Source organism: Notolepis coatsorum (genome assembly GCF_963971535.1).
Source record: "Notolepis coatsorum genome assembly, chromosome: 16".
Lineage (NCBI taxonomy): Eukaryota > Metazoa > Chordata > Actinopteri > Aulopiformes > Paralepididae > Notolepis > Notolepis coatsorum.
The window spans coordinates 17,517,224-17,537,065 of record NC_140180.1 but is presented as its reverse complement, the minus strand read 5'-3'; the positions used below and the strand labels follow the sequence as shown (position 1 = coordinate 17,537,065).

The window sequence follows — 19,842 nt, the reverse complement described above, 5'->3', positions numbered from 1 at the left end:
CATTACATTAATTTGAGAATAAAACAAAACTTCATGGCTTAACTCCTGTCACCCCCCCCAACCTCTCCCTACCCCCCCCCCCCCCCCACACACACACAACCCAACCTCCTCCAATGTACAGTTTTTACGTCAAATGTATATCCCTTTTCTGGACTCTTTTTGTATCACAAACAGTACTGTATTTGCAAATCTGGTATGTCATAAATGTATAGATGTAGCAGTACTGTCTATCTGTATGTTGTGTATGTCATATATGTCCTGATGAATTGAAAATGGGGGACCCTGATGTAAACAAGATGAAAGTCTTTCTCTGGTCTGCATCCCCTTAACAATTGTGTGTATTGAGCTGTGTATTGTACCCATTCTGCAATCTGTTAATAAAGTTTTCAATCAATCAAACTCAGAATGAGACCAGTTTAGAGGTGTTCAAATCAACTGTAAGATATGTTTTCACACTGTCATGCTCTGAAGTTATGAATACAGTCTAATGAGAGGCTGTTTCTTATAATGAGGTAAATGAGACAACGGCATAAGATATTTGTTTGGGTTACATTTTATAAAATAACTTAAGTCAGTACAAAAATAACCAAAAATGGTGTTTAATTGTTAATAATGTATTTTAACTAATGCAAAGAGGAAAATTCATCTTCAACTTTCACAACAATGTTATGTGAGATAGATTTGTGAGAACTATAGACATCTAATGATGATGCGTTATAGAATTCAAACATGCAAAAGAAGTACACCTAAAATAAACGAACAAAGACATTCCTGCCAACAATACACAATAAGTGCTGAAATGAAACTATACTCATTCTTCTTTCAATTAAACGTCACCAACAACAACAACCTAAAGCATAATTACCAATGATATGACTTTTCAGTTGAATAACACATTTAGTAGACAAAGTGAAAGAATTTTAATGTATTCCTATAGAATGTTGACACCGTTCATTCCACTGCCTCTTCTGTCATCATCCCTCTAATCCTCGCTGGCAAAGGACACACACCTGGCTGTTGCCTGTGCTTCTTCCTGTGTCCTATGTGGGGCTGAAACAGCCTGCTTATTGTGTTCAAGCCTTTTGGCACAATCTCTCTGCAGTCATCCTCCGTCCTATCCTGCACTGAGGGTAGCGGGCCTCCCAGCAGCTCTCTCACTTTGTCCGACGCGCCTTTGTCCAGGTAGTGGCACGGCTTCTTCCCGTGGTTATCTCTCACGTCCACCTTGGCTCCGTAACCCTGCACCAGCAGAAACATCACCTCCTCTTGGCCGTGTATAGCCGCGATGTGCAGAGGCGTGTAGCCCCCGTGCGCTTTGCTGTCCACGTCCACGCGTGTGACGCTGCCCCTCTTCTTGCTGGAGACGTTCATGATCTTGCGCACCATGTCACTGTTGCCGCCCTTGGCAGCCCAGTGCACGGCTGTGAATCCTGACATGAAGTCTTTCTTCTTCGCCAAGTGAGTGTCTCGCAGCAGGAGGCCGTAGATTTGACCCCATAGTCCAGAGGCCGATTTGACCAACCACTCGTGAGCCGCAGGCTCCAAAGGGAAAGACTCTGGATATTTGGCGTGGTCGTCTCCTTGTCTTGTACTCTTGTGCTGTGTCTTCCTCAGCTGGGGGGAGCTCGGTGCTTGTCTCTCCTCTCCCTGCTCCATGGGAGGCCTGCTCCAGTGGGAGGTACGTGTGTCCCGGGGGGAGCTCGGTGCTTGTCTCTCCTCTCCCTGCTCCATGGGAGGCCTGCTCCAGTGGGAGGTACGCTCGTCCCGGGGAGAGCTCGGTGCTTGTCTCTGCTCTCCCTGGCCCTGCTCCATGGGAGGCCTGCTCCAGTGGGAGGTACGCTCGTCCCGGGGAGAGCTCGGTGCTTGTCTCTGCTCTCCCTGGCCCTGCTCCATGGGAGGCCTGCTCCAGTGGGAGGTACGCTCGTCCCGGGGGGAGCTCGGTGCTTGTCTCTGCTCTCCCTGCTCCATGGGAGGCCTGCTCCAGTGGGAGGTACGCTCGTCCCGGGGAGAGCTCGGTGCTTGTCTCTCCTCTCCCTGCTCCATGGGAGGCCTGCTCCAGTGGGAGGTACGCTCGTCCCGGGGAGAGCTCGGTGCTTGTCTCTGCTCTCCCTGGCCCTGCTCCATGGGAGGCCTGCTCCAGTGGGAGGTACGCTCGTCCCGGGGGGAGCTCGGTGCTTGTCTCTGCTCTCCCTGCTCCATGGGAGGCCTGCTCCAGTGGGAGGTACGCTCGTCCCGGGGGGAGCTCGGTGCTTGTCTCTCCTCTCCCTGCTCCATGGGAGGCCTGCTCCAGTGGGAGGTACGCTCGTCCCGGGGAGAGCTCGGTGCTTGTCTCTGCTCTCCCTGCTCCATGGGAGGCCTGCTCCAGTGGGAGGTACGCACGTCCTGGTCAGATCCTGGACAGTAAGAATCCACAGTGGGTTCTGATGGTGAAGGAACTGTGTTGACCGATGGGTTTGGCTTTTCTGGGGCCTTTTGCTGCTGAAGCACTTTGGAACCGAATCCATCCTGCCTCACCAGTACAGACTCTCTCGGTGAATGGGGGGGAGATTTCACCGCTATGACCGCAAACACTGCGCCAGTTTTCCCCGCTTTGACAGACGGATCACGCGTTATATTCAGGCCCTTGACAGTCGTGTGCCCACTATTACTGTTACTTGATAATAACGGCACTCCTCTTTGCCCACTAGGGTAGTAGTAACCGTCTACATCACTGTGCACTGGAATATGTTTGGTGTTATCACTGAAATAATTGTCATTTATATTTGAAGAATAGTGCGCGTTGTTGTTTTCTATGTCTGAATGGAGCATCTTACCCCCCAGAGAGGCGCTGCGCTCCGAACAGGAGGGGGAGAAGGACGTGTTCCGACTGCGAACGCTGTCATCCTCCAACAAGTCCGCTTTCTGCGCGTCAACGCGCACAAATCCCCCTTTAACGAAATCCTGATACCGTTTCTTCACAACCACAAACTTCGCGTCGTCAATTTGTTTCACGACCGCGACACTGTTCACAATTTTCTTGAAGAGATCTCTATTGTGCTGCTTTTCCGCGGGATCACTGCAGTTGATTTGACTTTTGAAATGGTTCAACAACTCCGAGTTCTTCACTTTACCCCCGTGCTCCAGTAAAAAAGTCAAAACAGTTTCTTGCGTCAAAGCCATCCTTTTTTTCCCTTTAATAATAACCAGCAGTCAAAACTATGGCGGAGTTGTTTGAGATGATCCCACAGACAGCAGCTCCCGGACTGTCCCGCTCTCGGCACTGTGTTATGGATACGCTATAACAACCCCCCCCCCCCTCGCCCCCCCCGCCCTGGGTACTGGTGGGCGATGTCCCCATCACCTGCTGTTTCCGGTGGGTCTTCAAAATAACTTTGCTGCGATGGTTTTTATCTATATGAACGGTACGTGTGTGACTGTATGGCATGCAGGTTTTTATGTGCATTTTGTATTCAGCCTATATGTTGTAGATCCAAAATGGATTAGGCCAAATCAATGCATCAATATATGAATGAACTGCAACATACTAATAATATTATGTGTACAGTTTTTTTTCTCCCTAGTTTAGTTGGGAATTTGGAAGCTTTGTGGTTGGAAAAGGCAGTGCGTCTATTAGCTTAAAGAGACACTTCACCAAAATAATGCTGATTTACTTTGCACATAATTTTTTACAGTACACACATTCATTTAGTTAATGTTTAGTTATATTTACATTTGGACAGTTTGACAGTTATATTTAGTTTGAATATGGCCACCAGTGATGTCATCGGGGACATTGAGTCCTTGTGTTGTGTTAAGCTCGAAGCAATGGCATAATAAGGTATATCAGTCCAGTCCCTATAAGACAAGGTATATTACCATTATTCTTTCATCTACATCATTTCATGGAGCTGTTGTAATTAACACAGCACAATGATACAACGTCCCAGATGACACACACCACAGGTCACGTGGCCATGCATATTCAAGCTTTACTCTCAATAACGATCAAACTAAATTAATGTGTGCAAAAGTTTAATGTATGTGTGTGCGATTATGTGCAAAATAAATCAGCGTTTTTTTTCTTTTCTTTTGGCGAAGTTCCTAGTAGAATTGAGAAGCATGCAGCTGCAGAGTCGCAGAGCCAGCGGCGCTCTGACGGCCGCGCTCTGACGGCCGCGCTGTGAGGGAAGCGCCGCTGGCTCTGCGGCTCTGCAGCTGCATACTATTGGCAGAATTGGATAGAATTGCATTCCAGCACCGAGGGGGTGTTGCCATGAAGTGGCCATGTTGAATGAATTAGCCCGTTCCTCCAGTAAAAGCAGGTTCCGATGAAGACAGCTCCTCGTAAATTCTACCAACACACCTCTGACAATGACGGCCACCGAAGTAGATGTTTTCGCTGTGAGTATTATTGTGTGTCATGTGTCAACCTATTAGTCTGCAATCATATAGAATAATTGTGTTTATGCCTTCAGCCTGGAGGATAGAATACACTGGTCGCGTATTCAGGTGTCGATTGCATGATCGTGGGGTTTACATTGATTTGTCGTCCGAGGATGCGGGTCTATCTCCATCAGTATTTATAGAGCCATATTATTTGTGATAATTAATGACGAAAACGAGTTTCGGACTGACGACGGATTAAAATGCAAATGACGCACTGTCGTTCCTTTGCCTTGGTAGGCAATCTGTATAGAGACACGCATGCATGTAGCATATTGTAACATCCAACTGATCCAAGCACGATGTGTAATAACCTCAACTCAATTCGTTTACCTCAAATTAATCCCAACTTTACTCAGTAGGCTAATTAACCGCGGTATACATCGTTGCCATTTCTGAGAGAAAGGTGTACAACATCTTCTTTTGTGCCTATTGTGTAAATGGTCGAGCATTTCCATGACAGAGTCTATGTTGTCTTGTTGAACCATAAGCCGAGGCACTGTAAGAGGATAGACACATAATCAGCCACTTCAAGTGGCAAATGTCCTAAGGCATAATACACAATATATTCTTAGAAGTATACAAACGTATAGTGTTGTAGTGTTGTTTGTTGTTATGGTCGTACAGGACATGTATGATGACATTATGATAAGTCTGTAATGGGAAAAGTCTAGAGAAAGGATGGGATAGGGTCAGGGATTTGGGGGGGGGGGGGGTGTACTTGGATATTATCCTCCCCTGTGAAATAGCATCCAGATAAAGACCCTTTTGTTTGTGTGTGTGTGTGTGTGTGTGTGTGTGTGTGTGTGTGTGTGTGTGTGTGTAAGAGAGAGAAAGACACACAGACCCTATGGTCTGGGCCACAGTTCTGGGCCAGTAGAAACGGATGATTGTTGTATTGAGAACACATCCTTGTCCTCATGTTGTGGCTTCTGTGAAGGGGCCGCCGCTTCTCTGCCAGTGACCCATGGGTGTCCCAGAATACATCTGACAGTGAAGAAGGACCAGCGGCGTCCGTCCGTCCGTCCCGTTTGCCGGCCAAACGAAATGCAAACTGTTACTTGGCATCCTTCCTCGCGCAGATTCTGGGGGGAAATGCCACCCCGTTTCCTTTAAGCATTCATGTTATCCCTGTAGTCCCCCAAGACGGTTCGTGGCTATTTGTGAACTCTCTCCTAAAGTAGGAGATCAGAGAGAGAGAGAACCCTCAAATTTGTCAGCCATGCAAGATTTGTGCGAAGCTCTTGCACCCAAATGAGGTTCACAACGCTGGTCCAGAAGTATACTAATGTGCATGGAGTGAGTCAGTGACTGATACAAAAAAACTATATTTTATTTTAAAGGTATAATATATGCAAAAAGGCAACATTTCCCCTATATAAACATTTCTTATGAAGTTGCAAACAAAATGTTGTGTTGTAGTAACTTGTTATAGCCATCACCATGTCATAAATGGCAAATAAACAAAAGGTTTTGCGGTGTCTGGGCAGTTTTGCTGGTAAGTAATGGGTGATTTGATATCATGGTCCATTTTCTTTGTCTCAATGATGCATATGGTAACATTTTCATATTGCGATATATTGATAATATTGATGATAATATTGATAATGCGATATATATTTAGGGATGGGGAATGGGGATCATTCATTCTTTCCACGCTCACTGAAAAAAAGCCAAAGTATAGATCAAATAACATACCTTGTGATTTATATGTAGGCTATTTATTGACGGATCTTTAGGCACAAGTCCCTTTTTGTTCCTTTCCAAGTGCACTGGACAATTGCATTGTCACCTTTTTGCATTGGCTTAACTAATCATCTTTTACAGTGTGTGAATTGATAGCTTGATCCCCCGCCCAATAAACAAAGAATACTGCGGCATGACCATATCTTTGTCATTATTACTGTATGTATAAGAGATTAATTGTTACATACATTAATGCACTGGAGTGCTATCGGTCGATGTTTAGCACCTGTGCGTCCAGAGCATCAGCCTATAGGTTGGCTGGTCAGAAGACGGTTTTATTACACAGATAAAAAACACTTAATGTACGCAACCCACTCTGCCATGACTCAGTGATATCCTGTTGTTTTGATACACCCTCACCATGCCGCCTGACCTTGCTGGACTTATGTGCCTTTGCCAGAGGAACCTACAGTATTTTATGATGGCTAGAAAATCTTTTTATAGGTCCAGACATCCAGTGGTTTTAGTGGAAGGGAAAGATGACCTCACTTGTAAAGCATGCTCTTAAAAGTGAGTGTGGGGATTTGATCTAAAATCCCACCCACACACACACACACACTCACACTAGAGGTGTGACAATATATTGAAGAATCACAACATGAATTGTGGAGACAAGAAAATCGATCATGACATCAGCTCATCCACTGCTGAATTATACCTCTAATCATAGCAGCAAAATTGAATGTCAGACTCTGTTTATTAGGCGATAACATGTTACTACATAACACCAGAATTTGATTTACAATCAGAAATGGAAATATTGGATGTATACTATACAGTGGCGTGCACCGATAGGGCCGAAGGGGGGCTTGAGCCCCTGCCCTTTTCCCCCAAGTGCCCTCCCCCTTTTTTTCTTCTTCACAATATGAAGATGGAAATGCATACTACTATCCACAAAAAAATAGACCATATCAATTTAGAAAGTACCCCGCATGCAGCCACCTCCCCTGCTTGAGCCCCTGCCCCCCAAAGTGTCTGTGCACGCCCCTGTATGTATATGTATGCATATAGACATTTGTGTGTGTGTGCGTGTATGGTATGAGAAGCTAGGAAAAATTACAATAATAATATGAATAATAACTGTAATAATGTCATCATTCATATATGGTACGATATAATGAACTTAATTGTTTTTGCATCATTCCCAGGTACCATTATTGTCGTTGTTGTTTAGTTTATTTGTTTGTGTGGCCTGTCTTTATGAATCTATTTTACATGAAGATGTAATGTGTTGTTTTGCCTCAGAATGAAGAGAAGCGGAGCCTGGAGCTAGGAGGTCATGTGGGGTTTGACAGCCTACCAGACCAGTTGGTCAGTAAATCAGTCTCTCAGGGCTTCTGTTTCAACATCCTCTGTGTAGGTATGTATGTATATATGTAGATATATATATATATATATGTATATACAGGTGCAGCTCGATAAATTAGAATATTGTGGAAAAGTTATTTTATTTCAGTAATTCAATTCAAAAAGCGAAACTCTCATAGATTATAGAGTCATTACACACAAAGTGAAATATTTCAAGCCTTTATTTGTTTTAATTTGGATGATTATGTCTTCCAGCTCATGAAAGCCCAAAATTCTGTATCACCAATAAAAAAATAAATAAAAATAGATGTATTTTTCTTTTGTATAAAGAAGTGTCGGCCTTCTGAATGTTCACTCAGTACTTGGTTGGGGCTCCTTTTGCACAAATGACTGCATCAATACAGCTAAATATATAGACTTTTCCACGATATTCTAATTTATTGAGCTGCACCTGTATGTGAACCCAGCCTGGATTCCTTATCCTGTTAGTCAGTACCTTGCTCTTATGCACGCTATGGGTTTGTGCTGCATTAAAGGTGCATGATACCGTTTTGGGACAGATTGGGCCCTTGGGCCCTTGAACACAGTTTGGAGCTAAATGACCTGAGAATCTACTGTGTCACTGTTGTTGTATACAATGGCAGGGCCCCAGAATGTTGTTTACAAAGTACCTTCTAGGCTTATGTTTGGTTCACAGTGCCTCAACATGATATCGTCTTCATTTTTGATGACATATGATAGATTAACTAAGAATTAGATTCATAGTAGTATGTGTTTTGTAAACTAATAACTAATTGCAGGCTCTGCAGATGTAAACAAACGTATCTCCCCAAACTGCAAATTAATGGATTGAGAGAGTAATGTGTGCAGTGTCATCTTTTTTTCTACAGTTAACTCCACTTGGAGGCATGACTTCGACTATGCAGATTGTTATTTGTGCAGAACTTGTCACCAGAGGGCCCTTTTAGCTGTACTTCCTCAAAATCGAACTAATCCTGATCCTGCAAACCTATCATGGTCGCTATTACCCAGCTGGCCACACGGTCATCCAGGAAACACTAACTGCTAACATGAAACTCGTATTATAAGTTGATATGTCTAGTGATCTATGCATGAAAACAAGTATTTTCATGCATAGATTGGGTTAAAGTAAACAATTTGGGTGAACCGTATAGGTGGAAAAAGATAAAGTTCGGCTTGGGAAAAGATGTGACTTGAAGACGTGAGGGGGGCGGGCTTTATATATCCTTTCATCAATGAGGGCAAGGATGTAGGGATGCTGCTATTTTCAGTAGTTTATTGAAAATCTTTGGTAGGAAAACCATACCAAACAAATTGTTATTCAATAAACAAATCTTTAAAGTGTTAAAAACACATGTGGAGGGGATCTTTAAACTTATGTTGTCACATTTATTTTCTTGGTCCAGGTGAGACAGGGATTGGAAAATCAACACTGATGAACACTCTTTTCAACACAACGTTTGAGAATGACGAAGCTAGCCATTATGAGAGGGACGTACAGATGCGACCGAAGACATATGATCTGCAGGAGAGCAATGTCCACCTCAAGCTCACGGTTGTGGACACCGTAGGGTTCGGAGATCAGATTAACAAGGAACAAAGGTAGGCTACTGAATAGATGTTTGTCTTTTTTGGGAAATACACTTATTTGCCATCTTCCCTAGAGTCAATTTAGTCTCTAGGTCAGTTTTGGAGTTGTTGGAAGTTGTATTTCTTCACTTTTGACAGAGCTAGGCTAGCCGCTCCCTACTGCTTCCAGCCTGTGTGCTAAGCTAGGCTAGCCACTCCCTACTAATAATAATAATAATAATAATAGATTTAATTTATATAGCACACTTTAAACTTGGTGAGCTCTCAAGGTGCTACTGCTTCCAGCCCTTGTGCTAAGCTAGGCTAGCCACTCCCTACCGCTTCCAGCCAGTGTGCTAAGCTAGGCTAGCCGCTCCCTACCACTTCCAGCCTGTGTGCTAAGCTAGGCTAGCCACTCCCTACCGCTTCCAGCCCGTGTGCTAGCTAGGCTAGCCAGTCCCTACCGCTTCCAGCCCGTGTGCTAAGCTAGGCTAGCCACTCCCTACCGCTTCCAGCCCGTGTGCTAAGCTAGGCTAGCCGCTCCCTACCGCTTCCAGCCTGTGTGCTAAGCTAGGCTAGCCGCTCCCTACCGCTTCCAGCCCATGTGCTAAGCTAGGCTAGCCGCTCCCTACCGCTTCCAGCCTGTGTGCTAAGCTAGGCTAGCATGCATCTCTCCCTGGGGCTACTGGACACACAGCGATGAAACGGACATCAATCTTCTTGTCTGACTCTGAGGAAGATGGCAAATACGTTTATTTCCCAAAATGTTGGAGTGTTCCTTTAACATTCAGACTGAAATTGCAAAAGGATGTCAATAGAACAGAAATGAGATCAAACTCCCAAGTTAGTACTTTGGTGTGATTTCTGTTTGTAGTTATGTTGCAGAGTTCTGTAGATCAGAACACCGGACGTCAATTAACTACCACGTAGTATGACCTTTTGTATGTTATTGCTTTCATACTACATTTTCCATTTTGACCAAATCTTTTAGAACATACGTTCAAACAAAGACCAAAGCTTTACTACTGTCCTCCACTGACGACTATTAGCTCCCCGTCGCTAAGCAAAGTAAGATACCTATTCCTACAGTATACTGCGGTTATGAGCACTCGTAGTCTTGTACCCTAAATTCTGTATGATTTAACATTTGAGACCGTTTGATGTTCTAAATGACCTCTAGAAATCGACTGACCCGTGACTGAAAGTTGTTACTATGGCCGCTGGAGCTTTAGACCAGCGCTGGACATGAATGGGCTCCTGCCCTGCATTCAGCCAGCGCACACAGTACAGCGAGTGGGTTTGGCATACGGTGCGCTTCTTTGTCGGGACATGACCGGGAGGGGAAGAGAGGGACTGATTGGTAGAACCAATGCCATGTCAAAAGACATTTGAATGCTTTTAATGACGGGGGAGTATAAAAGGACGACATTCTTGGCTGCGCGAAGGCCGTCGTGAGTTTGTAACCAGGATACTGATTTGTAGGGGCTGTCCGCCACCAAAGAGATTCTCAGTGGACTGATAGTCACAGGACTTTGCAGATTTAACAGATTTAATTGATTTAAGCAACAAATCTGAATAATTTTTCAGAAGTATACGTTTTCCACATGCAGAAGGACCAGTACAATCTAGTACTACAGTACATTAAAAACCACTAATTGACTAATGAATCTTGGCTGACTAAGACCAAAAGCGTCAAATTAAAATGACTGATTGACTAAGAGAGGGCAACCCTAGCAAAGGCGATTCCTTTAGCTAGTGTAAAAGGACATAGCTACAGATGGATTGGAGACGCACGTGCTGTGAATCTATTTATAATTTTTGTTGTTGTTTCCTCTTTCTCGTTTGCAGCTATAAACCCATCGTCGACTATATTGACACACAATTTGAAAATCATCTCCAAGAGGAGTTGAAAATAAGACGGTCGTTGTTCAATTTCAAGGATACAAGGATCCACATCTGTCTGTACTTCATCGCCCCTACTGGCCACTCTCTAAAGTCCTTGGATCTGGTCACCATGAAGAAACTGGATAGCAAGGTAACATTGACATCTGGTAGGACTCACGGTATTCGTCTACATCATCGTCACCACAGACATCTTGGTAGGCAAACGACAGGTGCTTGTAATCAAGTCACAGGTGATCGTTGACAACCATGGTTGACAGGGAAATGTACAGCTATCCTAAATGTAAGTTATTAGCACTGCTTCTAATGGTCAAAAACAGACGTATGTGACAGGCTTCCGAAATGGTCTCTCCACTTCAAGCAGGCACACCTAAATATTACATGCAAATACTTTGGTTGTTTAGAGAGAAGTGGTCAGACAGGCTTGTTCTGACACAACAACTCTCAATAAATCAGCTTTTCTTTCTCGCTGCTCCAGAGGACTTCCCACCTTTGACCATCAGGAGCAGTAACTGACGATAACTTATTTTTAGGATAACTGGAGCCAAGAGATTTTAATTAATTTAATTAATTATAAGCATCTAAAGGTTATCTTTTTTCCTCCATGTAGGTGAACATCATCCCTATCATCGCGAAGGCAGACACAATATCCAAGAGTGAGCTGCACAAGTTCAAGATAAAGATCATGAGCGAGCTGGTCAGTAATGGAGTCCAGATCTATCAGTTTCCCACAGAGGACGAGGCCGTTACAGAGATCAACTCGTCCATGAACGTGAGTCCTGCACACACACACACACATTATGGCAAAAATCATAATCAATGATGGTCAATAATGAGATCACAATTATTGAACACGATTACTCATTGACTTTGGAAACATGCATTTATTGAAAAAACGTTCAATATAATTAAACTGAAAACTAACTGGACTTAAAAACATGACCTGACTGAAAAACATGACCCAAGTTAAAAACATGACCCGACTTAAAAACATGACCTGGCTCAACGTATACACAAGTTTAACTAAACTATGAGCCACCACATCCTACATCCCCCCGACATGATGACATCACGCATGCTTGAGCAATTTCATCAATAATGTCCTGGAGAAATGATTCCCTAAGAAAAGAAGAGGAATCAAACCTTTCCGGGCCAACAGGTCTGTTTCTCTAACTAGAAACTACAGCCCAAGTAAACACAACACCTTTTAACGTTACAGGCTCACCTGCCCTTCGCTGTGGTGGGGAGCGTGGAGGAGGTCAAGGTGGGGAACAAGATGGTGCGAGCCAGGCTGTACCCCTGGGGATCAGTGCAAGGTGAGCTTCTCCAGCTACGGAGTAGGCAGTCGCAACAGTGTAATAACAATACCCTTTAAAAAGCATGAGCGGTGATAAAAGAGATCATTGCCCCATTAGCTATCTTATCTACATCCATTAAAGTAACAGCTAACGCTGTCGCTTTTATAGTTTCCTCTGCTGTCGTGTGAAGCGTAACAAGTGGAGGACTGCGTCATATGGATTTATTATAGTGACGGGCTTTGGTGAAATCCCAAACGTGTATTTGCAGCTTCGACCGATAGTAGAAGCGCAGCAAACGCGATAGGTAGATAATCCTAGAAAATCCTTTGATTGTCATTTAAATAGCATCGTGCTAGTACTCAGTGATCAGGTATCTGTGACATTAATCAATACCAAGTACGAGTATTTTAGCTTGGTGTATCAGGACAATCAAGTATTTGTATATACCTCTACTCTACTTGTTTAATATTTGTACTTTTCATTTAAAAATGTTCTATTTCTTTTTTTTTAACAAATGTTTTTTATTTTCCCTTTTTAACATAAAACTAAACAAACAATACAGTAACAGTAAAAATCAATGATAAATCACAGGACAATGACAGAAATAATAATAACAATAATGACAGTCCAGTAATTAAATCAAAATAAATGTAGATTAAAAGACATAAAAATAATAAATACAATACAATACATGTGCTCTTCCTCGCTCTTTCCTTCCCCTTCCCTCCCCCTCCACCCCCCCCCCCTATAAAAAATTTCAATTTCTATATTTATTTTAACACCTCCCTAGATGTGTTGCTTCTCCCTCTCCTTTGTGTGAGCGAGCGGCACCGAGGGCGAATTCCTTGAACGTGAAAGTACTCTGACTGAGCGAAATAGATGTGTGATTCTGATGTCCGTCTGGTCTCGTGTCCCAGTGGAGAACGAGAGCCACTGTGACTTTGTGAAGCTCCGGGAGATGCTGCTGCGGGTGAACATGGAGGATCTGAGGGAGCAGACGCACGCGCGCCACTACGAGCTCTACAGGCGCTGCAAGCTGGAGGAGATGGGCTTCAAGGACAGCGACTCCGACAGCCAGACCTTCAGGTAGAAAAAAAAAATCGTGGTTTTGCTTTTAGATGCAAAGCCACCTCGTAGACAGACCCACAATGTCTGTCATTCACTCACTAATTTGCTCGCTCACTGACTTGCAGCACTGTGGCACAGTGGTTAGCAGTGGGGGTGGGGGAAAATATCGATACGTAGTAGTAGTATCGCAATACTTTGCGTGGCGATACTGTATCGATACAGGGACGCCAAGTATTTATATTTAATTATTTATAAAAAAAAATAAAAAAAAAATCTATAAGGAAGTTGCATTGTTCATTTCAATACCTGTAATAGTACAGTAGTCCACACGCATTCAGTTAAGTTGGAATATGACTGTAATACAAACAGTTCATTTTGTCAGGTACATGCAACACAGATTACAGTGTTTACATCTGTCTACTTGAGAAAATACCATGTTCTGCAATACAAATTATTGAAGTGAGATATTAATATCGCAATACTCAGCATATCGCAATATATTTAGTATCGCAATACTATCGTGACTCAAGTATCGTGATTGTATCGTACCGTGAGGCCTCTGGTGATTCCCACCCCTAGTTAGCACTGCTGCCTCACAGCAAGAAGGGCCTGGGTTCAAACCCCAGCAGGGGGCCTTGTTTGCATGTTCTCCCTGTGTGGGTTTCCTCCGGGTTCTCCGGTTTCCTCTCACCCCAAAAAGACATGCATGTTAGGCAGGGACTACGGATGAAACCCAGCTCTTTAGCTAACTATGGTGCACTTACATTTCTTTTCTTTTTTAAGTTTTAAGCTAGACTAGTGGTCCGTATCCACTTATTTTGTGCTAAGCTAGGCTAGTTTGCAGCCAGATAGCTTTCTCCTGCACATTGGTATCGATCCTCTTGTCTGACTCTGCAGAAGACAGTAAGCACATTTCCCATAATATTGGTGTGTTCCTTTAACACATTTTGTGTTCATAGGTGTATACAGTGTGTGTTTTAGCTGATAACAGCTTACTAAACGCCATTCAAACTGCCATTGATGTTGAAAAGGGGAGGAAAATACTCCATGAGACATGAAGGTTAGTTGAAAATGGCTAGACATATAACTCAGCCTTCTGAAAACCACTGTATCCTCCCCCCTCCCCCCTACTACAAGCTCCACATGGCAATCCTCTGCATTCAGTTGGGTGCACTTGTTATGAACTACCGGGTGCTCCCGGTTGCCGTGCGGATTTGAATTGCTTGCAGAGTAGAGTAATAGAGTAACATTAGCGAAAATAAATTACCTCTGTCTAGCGAAGTTTCAGGGAGCGTATATTCCAACCCTTTTCAACATCGATGGCAGTGTGAAAGGGAAGGCTGAGATCTACCAAAACATACACTATACACCTATAAACACAAAATGTGTTAAAAGATGGGGACGATCTCTGGTGAGAAGATGGTATGGTCCTTTAACCCCGCTCTGCATCCTCCCCCACAGCCTACAGGAGACGTATGAAACCAAGAGGAGGGAGTTCCTTGGGGAGCTGCAGCACAGGGAGGAGGACATGAGGCAGATGTTTGTCAACAAGGTGAAGGAGACGGAGGCAGAGCTGAAGGAAAAGGAAAGAGAGGTGAGTGAGGACTGACGCCAATTAAAATGGAATCTAATTACTGTACATAAGGCGTGGCCATTTCCTTTACAAATGGGGCGGCTTTGGCTCAGGGGTAGAGCGGGTCGTCCAATGATCGAAGGGTTGGTGGTTCGAATCCCGCTCAAGCCCATGTCCATCCCATTGCCGTTGTGTCCTTGGGCAAGACACTTAACCTACTTGCCTCGTATGAATGTGTATGCATGTGAATGAATGTTGGTGGTGGTCGGAGGGGCCGTAGGCGATGATTATTCGCCACGCTTCCGTGAGTCTGCCTCAGGGCAGCTCTGGCTGCAATTGTAGCTTACCACCACCGGTATGACTGTGTATGAACGAATAATGGACTCTGTGAAGCGCTCTGGGGTCCCTGGGGTGTCATGAAGAGCGCTATATAAATCCAATCCATTATTATTATTATTATTATTACAACAACAACAATAATAATAATAATACCAAACGTAATTTGTGTAGCTCCTTTCAGTAAAAAGTTAGTGATTTGCATGGGATTAAACGGCAAAAAGATTCGGCAAATAAACATGGACATGGAATAAAAGAATCAAATGGAATCAAACGGAGCAAAATAAAAGATTGGTTAAGAAGTACTCGGAACACATGAGGCCAAAGGGAGCCTGTATACGTGGGTATCTGAAGGAAGATACTGACCTGGCTAGCCTAATATCCTCCAGACAAGCCATTCCAGATCCCAGGTGCCCTGATCACCTGCTCATTCGAGATTCCTAATAGCCGATTTTTGCTCTCACAATTTGAACGTAAAACCAGCTTGCCTAGGTTGTGGGTGTTGCTGAGGCTTCTCTGTGTAGACTATGTGCACCTCTCGAAAATCCCAACTGCACGTCAAATAGACATGAATGGTTGCCAGCATGTCGTCAATCAAAAGGAGGAAAAAAAAGAATTTACACATTCCCCATAATTGACGTGGATGTAATTTTTTTTTAAATAATAATAATAATAAAAAGAAGGTAACAACACGGATCGCACACGCATATAAACAAAGCCTAAACTGTTACCTTTCCCGCTGACCTCTCCCCAGCTCCACGAGAGGTTTGAGCAGCTGAAGCGGATGCACCAGGAGGAGAAGAGGAACCTGGAGGAGAAGAGGCGGGACCTGGAGGAGGAGATGAACGCCTTCAACAGGAGGAAGGTGGCCGCTGAGACCCTGATGGGCCAGGCGCTGCAGGGCTGCTCACAACAGCCCTTCAAGAAGGACAAGGACAAAAAGAAGTAAGTCCTTCTCTCTCCAACAGGTTTCTCTCGCATGCGTTTTCTTCGGATAGTTCGTCGTCCATGCTCAGCAAGTTTTCAGGGTAATCGTTTAAATCACAAAATAGCAATTAAATGAAAACCCCTACAGTAAAATCAGGGGTCGATCAATTTCCTGACTCACTCACTCCCAGAGCCATGGAACGTGCCCTCTGCCAGCCAGTCAGGAGGGTTCAGGGTAGGGTGACCAGGTGTCCCCCTTTTGGTTGTACTGTCCCACCATTTGACCGAACGTCCCACATATTGAGAGGATGTCCCTCTTTTTGAAGCCAAAAAAAAACATTTGTCTCGTGAAGACCATGTTATTCTAATAAAAAAAATTACATTATCTATCTGTCCCACTTTGTCCCACCAAAATCTTACTGTTGTCCTGCTTTTGGACTTTTTGCATCTGGTCACCCTAGTTCAGGGAGGAGGAGCAGGATGTGACTAATGAGATAGCATTACCTTGCCAGGAGCCATGTTGGCTCAGAAACCGATACAGGGACAGATTGAGTCTGACATTGTGTGCCCGGACACAGTGGGAGGGTCACAGCTTGCGTGACACAGCCCAACGCCCATGTCTCCGTGCACACTGACCTGCCAGACTGCATCGCAGACAGGGGCACTTCTGTTTACACATGGCCATTGTTGTTACCGTTGAGGCGCTCCGCTCTCGTGTGTTGCATGGATGTGAGCATTGTAAGTAATGTATGCTGTATGTATCCAACGCGGGCGTATCATTGCGTAGACATTTCGAAGCACATTTCTTTGTGTGAAATTTGCTTTGTATTCGCAAACAAAGCTTGCTTTAATGAGGAGCAAAGATTGTGATGAAATGTGAAGAAATAAAGGCCAGAATCCTCCCTCCTGCTATGCTGATTCACAATGAATGGCGTTCTTTATTGGCTGTGGTGCCCTCTAGTGGGTAAATGAAATATGGCATGTTTAATAGATTTATCAAGTCAAGTGTTCCTTTATTAATCCCCTTGGCATGTTTAATAGGTATGGATTGGTCTAGGACATTTTAGTGGTATTGGTTACTGGGTGCAGAAAAGAAAAAGTTTAGAATGAATCTGTGTGTATTAACCAGCTTTAGTGCTGTGCTGAAGATGAATACATCAAAACCACAATGTATTTTATGCAAGACTGAAATGTTTAGGCCATTGATGTAAGTATTAATAACTGTAAACTAATAATATCAATAATGATAATAATAATAATAATAATAAAAACATATTCCCAGTGTTGCATTTCCACATTGTTATCCCTTATGATTTTCTATCCCGCCCTTTATCAAATCCTATGCCGTTGTTGTTGTTTTTGTACCATACATACACATTTTGTCATTTTTATTTTCATTTGACCTTTTTCAGTTGATTTATGGAACAGACATCCGAGGGAAGGGAAGCCGGGAATGTCTTTTTTTGCCGTCAGCCAGCATGGGAACTTTTGCCATTACTTTATACCGACATTGTATGTGTGTGTGTGGACCCGGTGACACTGTGACCACGCATAGTATGAGAGTTCCACGGAGCGACGCGTTTAGCCGCAAAGCCTCTGTGTTCTTTTCGGATCAAAAAGGTGCCCGGTGCCCAGTGGACTTCGCTGTGCCTCTAACGCTGACGCTGCTCGACCCGTGAAAACAAAACCATCGGACTCCGTTATCATAACATAGCTTGTGTTGTTTTATCGTCCATGCCGTGAATGTGTGTGTCCTGTCCTGCCGCCGTGGGAAACGTAACTCAACGTTTTCTTAGTAAAACACTGAGCGGTCTTAATGTAGATAGGATAGATGAGGCTATATATCGCCGTTGTGACTAACTGTGAACTGGCGGTTGTGGATTAACGTGGATTTATGCGTTTGTGTATTTTTTTGTGTATGTGGGAAAAAAAAGTTTATTAATTACTCCAGGGCTGTCTTACATTAATACAGAACATCTAATGTACATAGAGATATTAATACATGATCTATTTTACGAGTCTAGTTTTGTACTAAGTATTGCTGGTTAGAAACCATAATATGCAAATCTGTAATGAAATGCTGTGAAGGAAAGAGGAAGATCTTTGCTTGCCGTCACATGATAATAAAGGATGGTCTGTTTCATTCATTTCTTTGTGTTGTTTTTTGTTTGTTTGTTTGGTTCTTCCTTTTTAGTTTTTGCATGGAATCAGTCCTGACATCTGTATGACCAGAAAGCAGAAACACATCATATGCAAACCTGGCCGCCTCGAGCTAGTTGAGATGTTTAGTCTTATGATGATCATAATCATGTCTTTTTTTAACATGTCCATCCACTTGGACATGAGTTGTCATTTTGTTTCAATGATCAAATCAATGCAGGTCAAATTACTTTGTTAAACTCTTTGTTTCAATGATCAAATCAATGCAGGTCAAATTACTTTGTTAAACTCTGAGGTTCTATAAAACGGTCTGTGTTTGTGCAGTTCTGTTTGTTCTGTTTCTACGGCCACTGAATAAGTACCAGTGCAGGCCACTGTCTCGTTCTAACCAATAACATGCACTTTTCTTTCTTTTCGTAGCTTCTTTAGTCTTCCGTCAGCGTGCTCCTTAACCTCAGGAAGGAATTTGAATTAGAAGACTTTCTACCACAACAAAAGATTACAGATAAACAATCAAGCTTACTATTTTTTACAGTCTGAATTAACATTTTTATAGAAGTCTGCCCTGCTGCCCTTCCATCTCTGCAAGTGAGCCACCTGGAGTCTTCCAAGCCTACTAACGTCTCTCTTTTAGGCCTACTGATTTAGGCAGTGCTCTACGCATGGTTTATAGCATGGCATTTGACACCAACACTCCTCTACAAGTGTTACAGATTGTTTAAAAACTCAGATCTGTCTGTTTCTGTACTGACTATCCCCCTCTTGGTTAAAAACTCAGATTCCTTTGTTTCTGTACCGACTATCCCCCTCTTGGTTGCTCTTTTAATAATGTTTATTGCCTTTTACTAATGACTTTTATCTGCACTGTGAAATTAAAAAGTAAGATAACATATGGGTTTATGTTGAAAGGGTGTACGGATTGTAATTGAATAATAAGCACTTTATTAACATCACATGTGAACCAAGTTTGATTTAAAAGAAATAGTAAACTATACCTGGTCAACTGTGGTGTGTCTTGTGTTGAACATATCAGATTAGAAGAACTGTTAATAGTTTTTAATTTATTAAATTATATAGTCATTATAGTCATTGAAAATGACCAGACATAATACATGTACGTTTAAATTATAGGCTAGTCAAGTGTCACTGTCAATATATAAATGGCGCCTATGAATAAAATTGGCTTGCCTATATGGATTTGTATTTTCTGCTATAATAAAGTGCTACTTTAAAAAAATAACGCTTGTCTTGTTTTGTCAAATATGGTTAACTAACTACTCACTGAAGTAACTTCGAGACTGTTCCTGTCAAGCCTAGTCCACCGAGTTGAGTTTGACCTTACATAGATGTCGGGGTCACTCAGATTTGAAAAAAAAACTATGGCTTGTGGGTGCATTTCTCTTCTAATCAGTGTTGATCTAGGCTCATTTGAACCTGCATGTTTATCATATCAATAAATAGATCGTGTGAAAGACACAAAATCCAGTTTGACCTTTTAGATTAGCAAACTAT

The 19,842-nt window shown here is 43.1% G+C and overlaps 2 protein-coding genes across 5 annotated transcripts; one reads left to right on the top strand and one right to left on the bottom strand.

Annotated features, from left to right (window-relative positions):
- Window positions 1-680: 680 nt before the first annotated feature.
- sowahab (sosondowah ankyrin repeat domain family member Ab) lies at window positions 681-3,160 on the bottom strand. Its single transcript, XM_084331975.1, has one exon. The coding sequence runs from the start codon at window positions 3,157-3,159 to the stop codon at window positions 952-954; it is 2,208 nt and encodes a 735-aa protein (XP_084188101.1). The 5' UTR covers window position 3,160; the 3' UTR covers window positions 681-951.
- Window positions 3,161-4,272: 1,112 nt separating this feature from the next.
- Window positions 4,273-19,555, top strand: LOC311242569 (septin-8-A-like). 4 transcript variants are annotated; one of them, XM_084331539.1, is made up of 10 exons: window positions 4,273-4,380; window positions 7,414-7,528; window positions 8,904-9,099; window positions 10,915-11,101; window positions 11,579-11,740; window positions 12,188-12,284; window positions 13,184-13,352; window positions 14,796-14,928; window positions 15,998-16,188; window positions 18,751-19,555. In XM_084331539.1, exons 1-10 carry the CDS (start codon window positions 4,351-4,353, stop codon window positions 18,803-18,805), a joined length of 1,335 nt encoding a protein of 444 aa, XP_084187665.1. In that variant the 5' UTR covers window positions 4,273-4,350; the 3' UTR covers window positions 18,806-19,555. The 4 variants fall into 4 exon arrangements, with proteins under 4 accessions (XP_084187665.1, XP_084187666.1, XP_084187667.1 ...); XM_084331540.1 differs by having other exon boundaries at window positions 18,365-19,555; XM_084331541.1 differs by lacking the exon at window positions 18,751-19,555 and adding an exon at window positions 17,583-18,342.
- Window positions 19,556-19,842: the final 287 nt, after the last annotated feature.

Coding starts and splice junctions, on each gene's coding strand:
- sowahab (XM_084331975.1), bottom strand. CDS start 3,159: ATGGCTTTGACGCAAGAAACTGTTTTGACTTTTTTACTGGAGCACGGG.
- LOC311242569 (XM_084331539.1), top strand. CDS start 4,351: ATGACGGCCACCGAAGTAGATGTTTTCGCT. Junction 11,102..11,578: donor TGAAGAAACTGGATAGCAAG/GTAACATTGACA, acceptor TCCTCCATGTAG/GTGAACATCATCCCTATCAT. Junction 14,929..15,997: donor TGAAGGAAAAGGAAAGAGAG/GTGAGTGAGGAC, acceptor ACCTCTCCCCAG/CTCCACGAGAGGTTTGAGCA.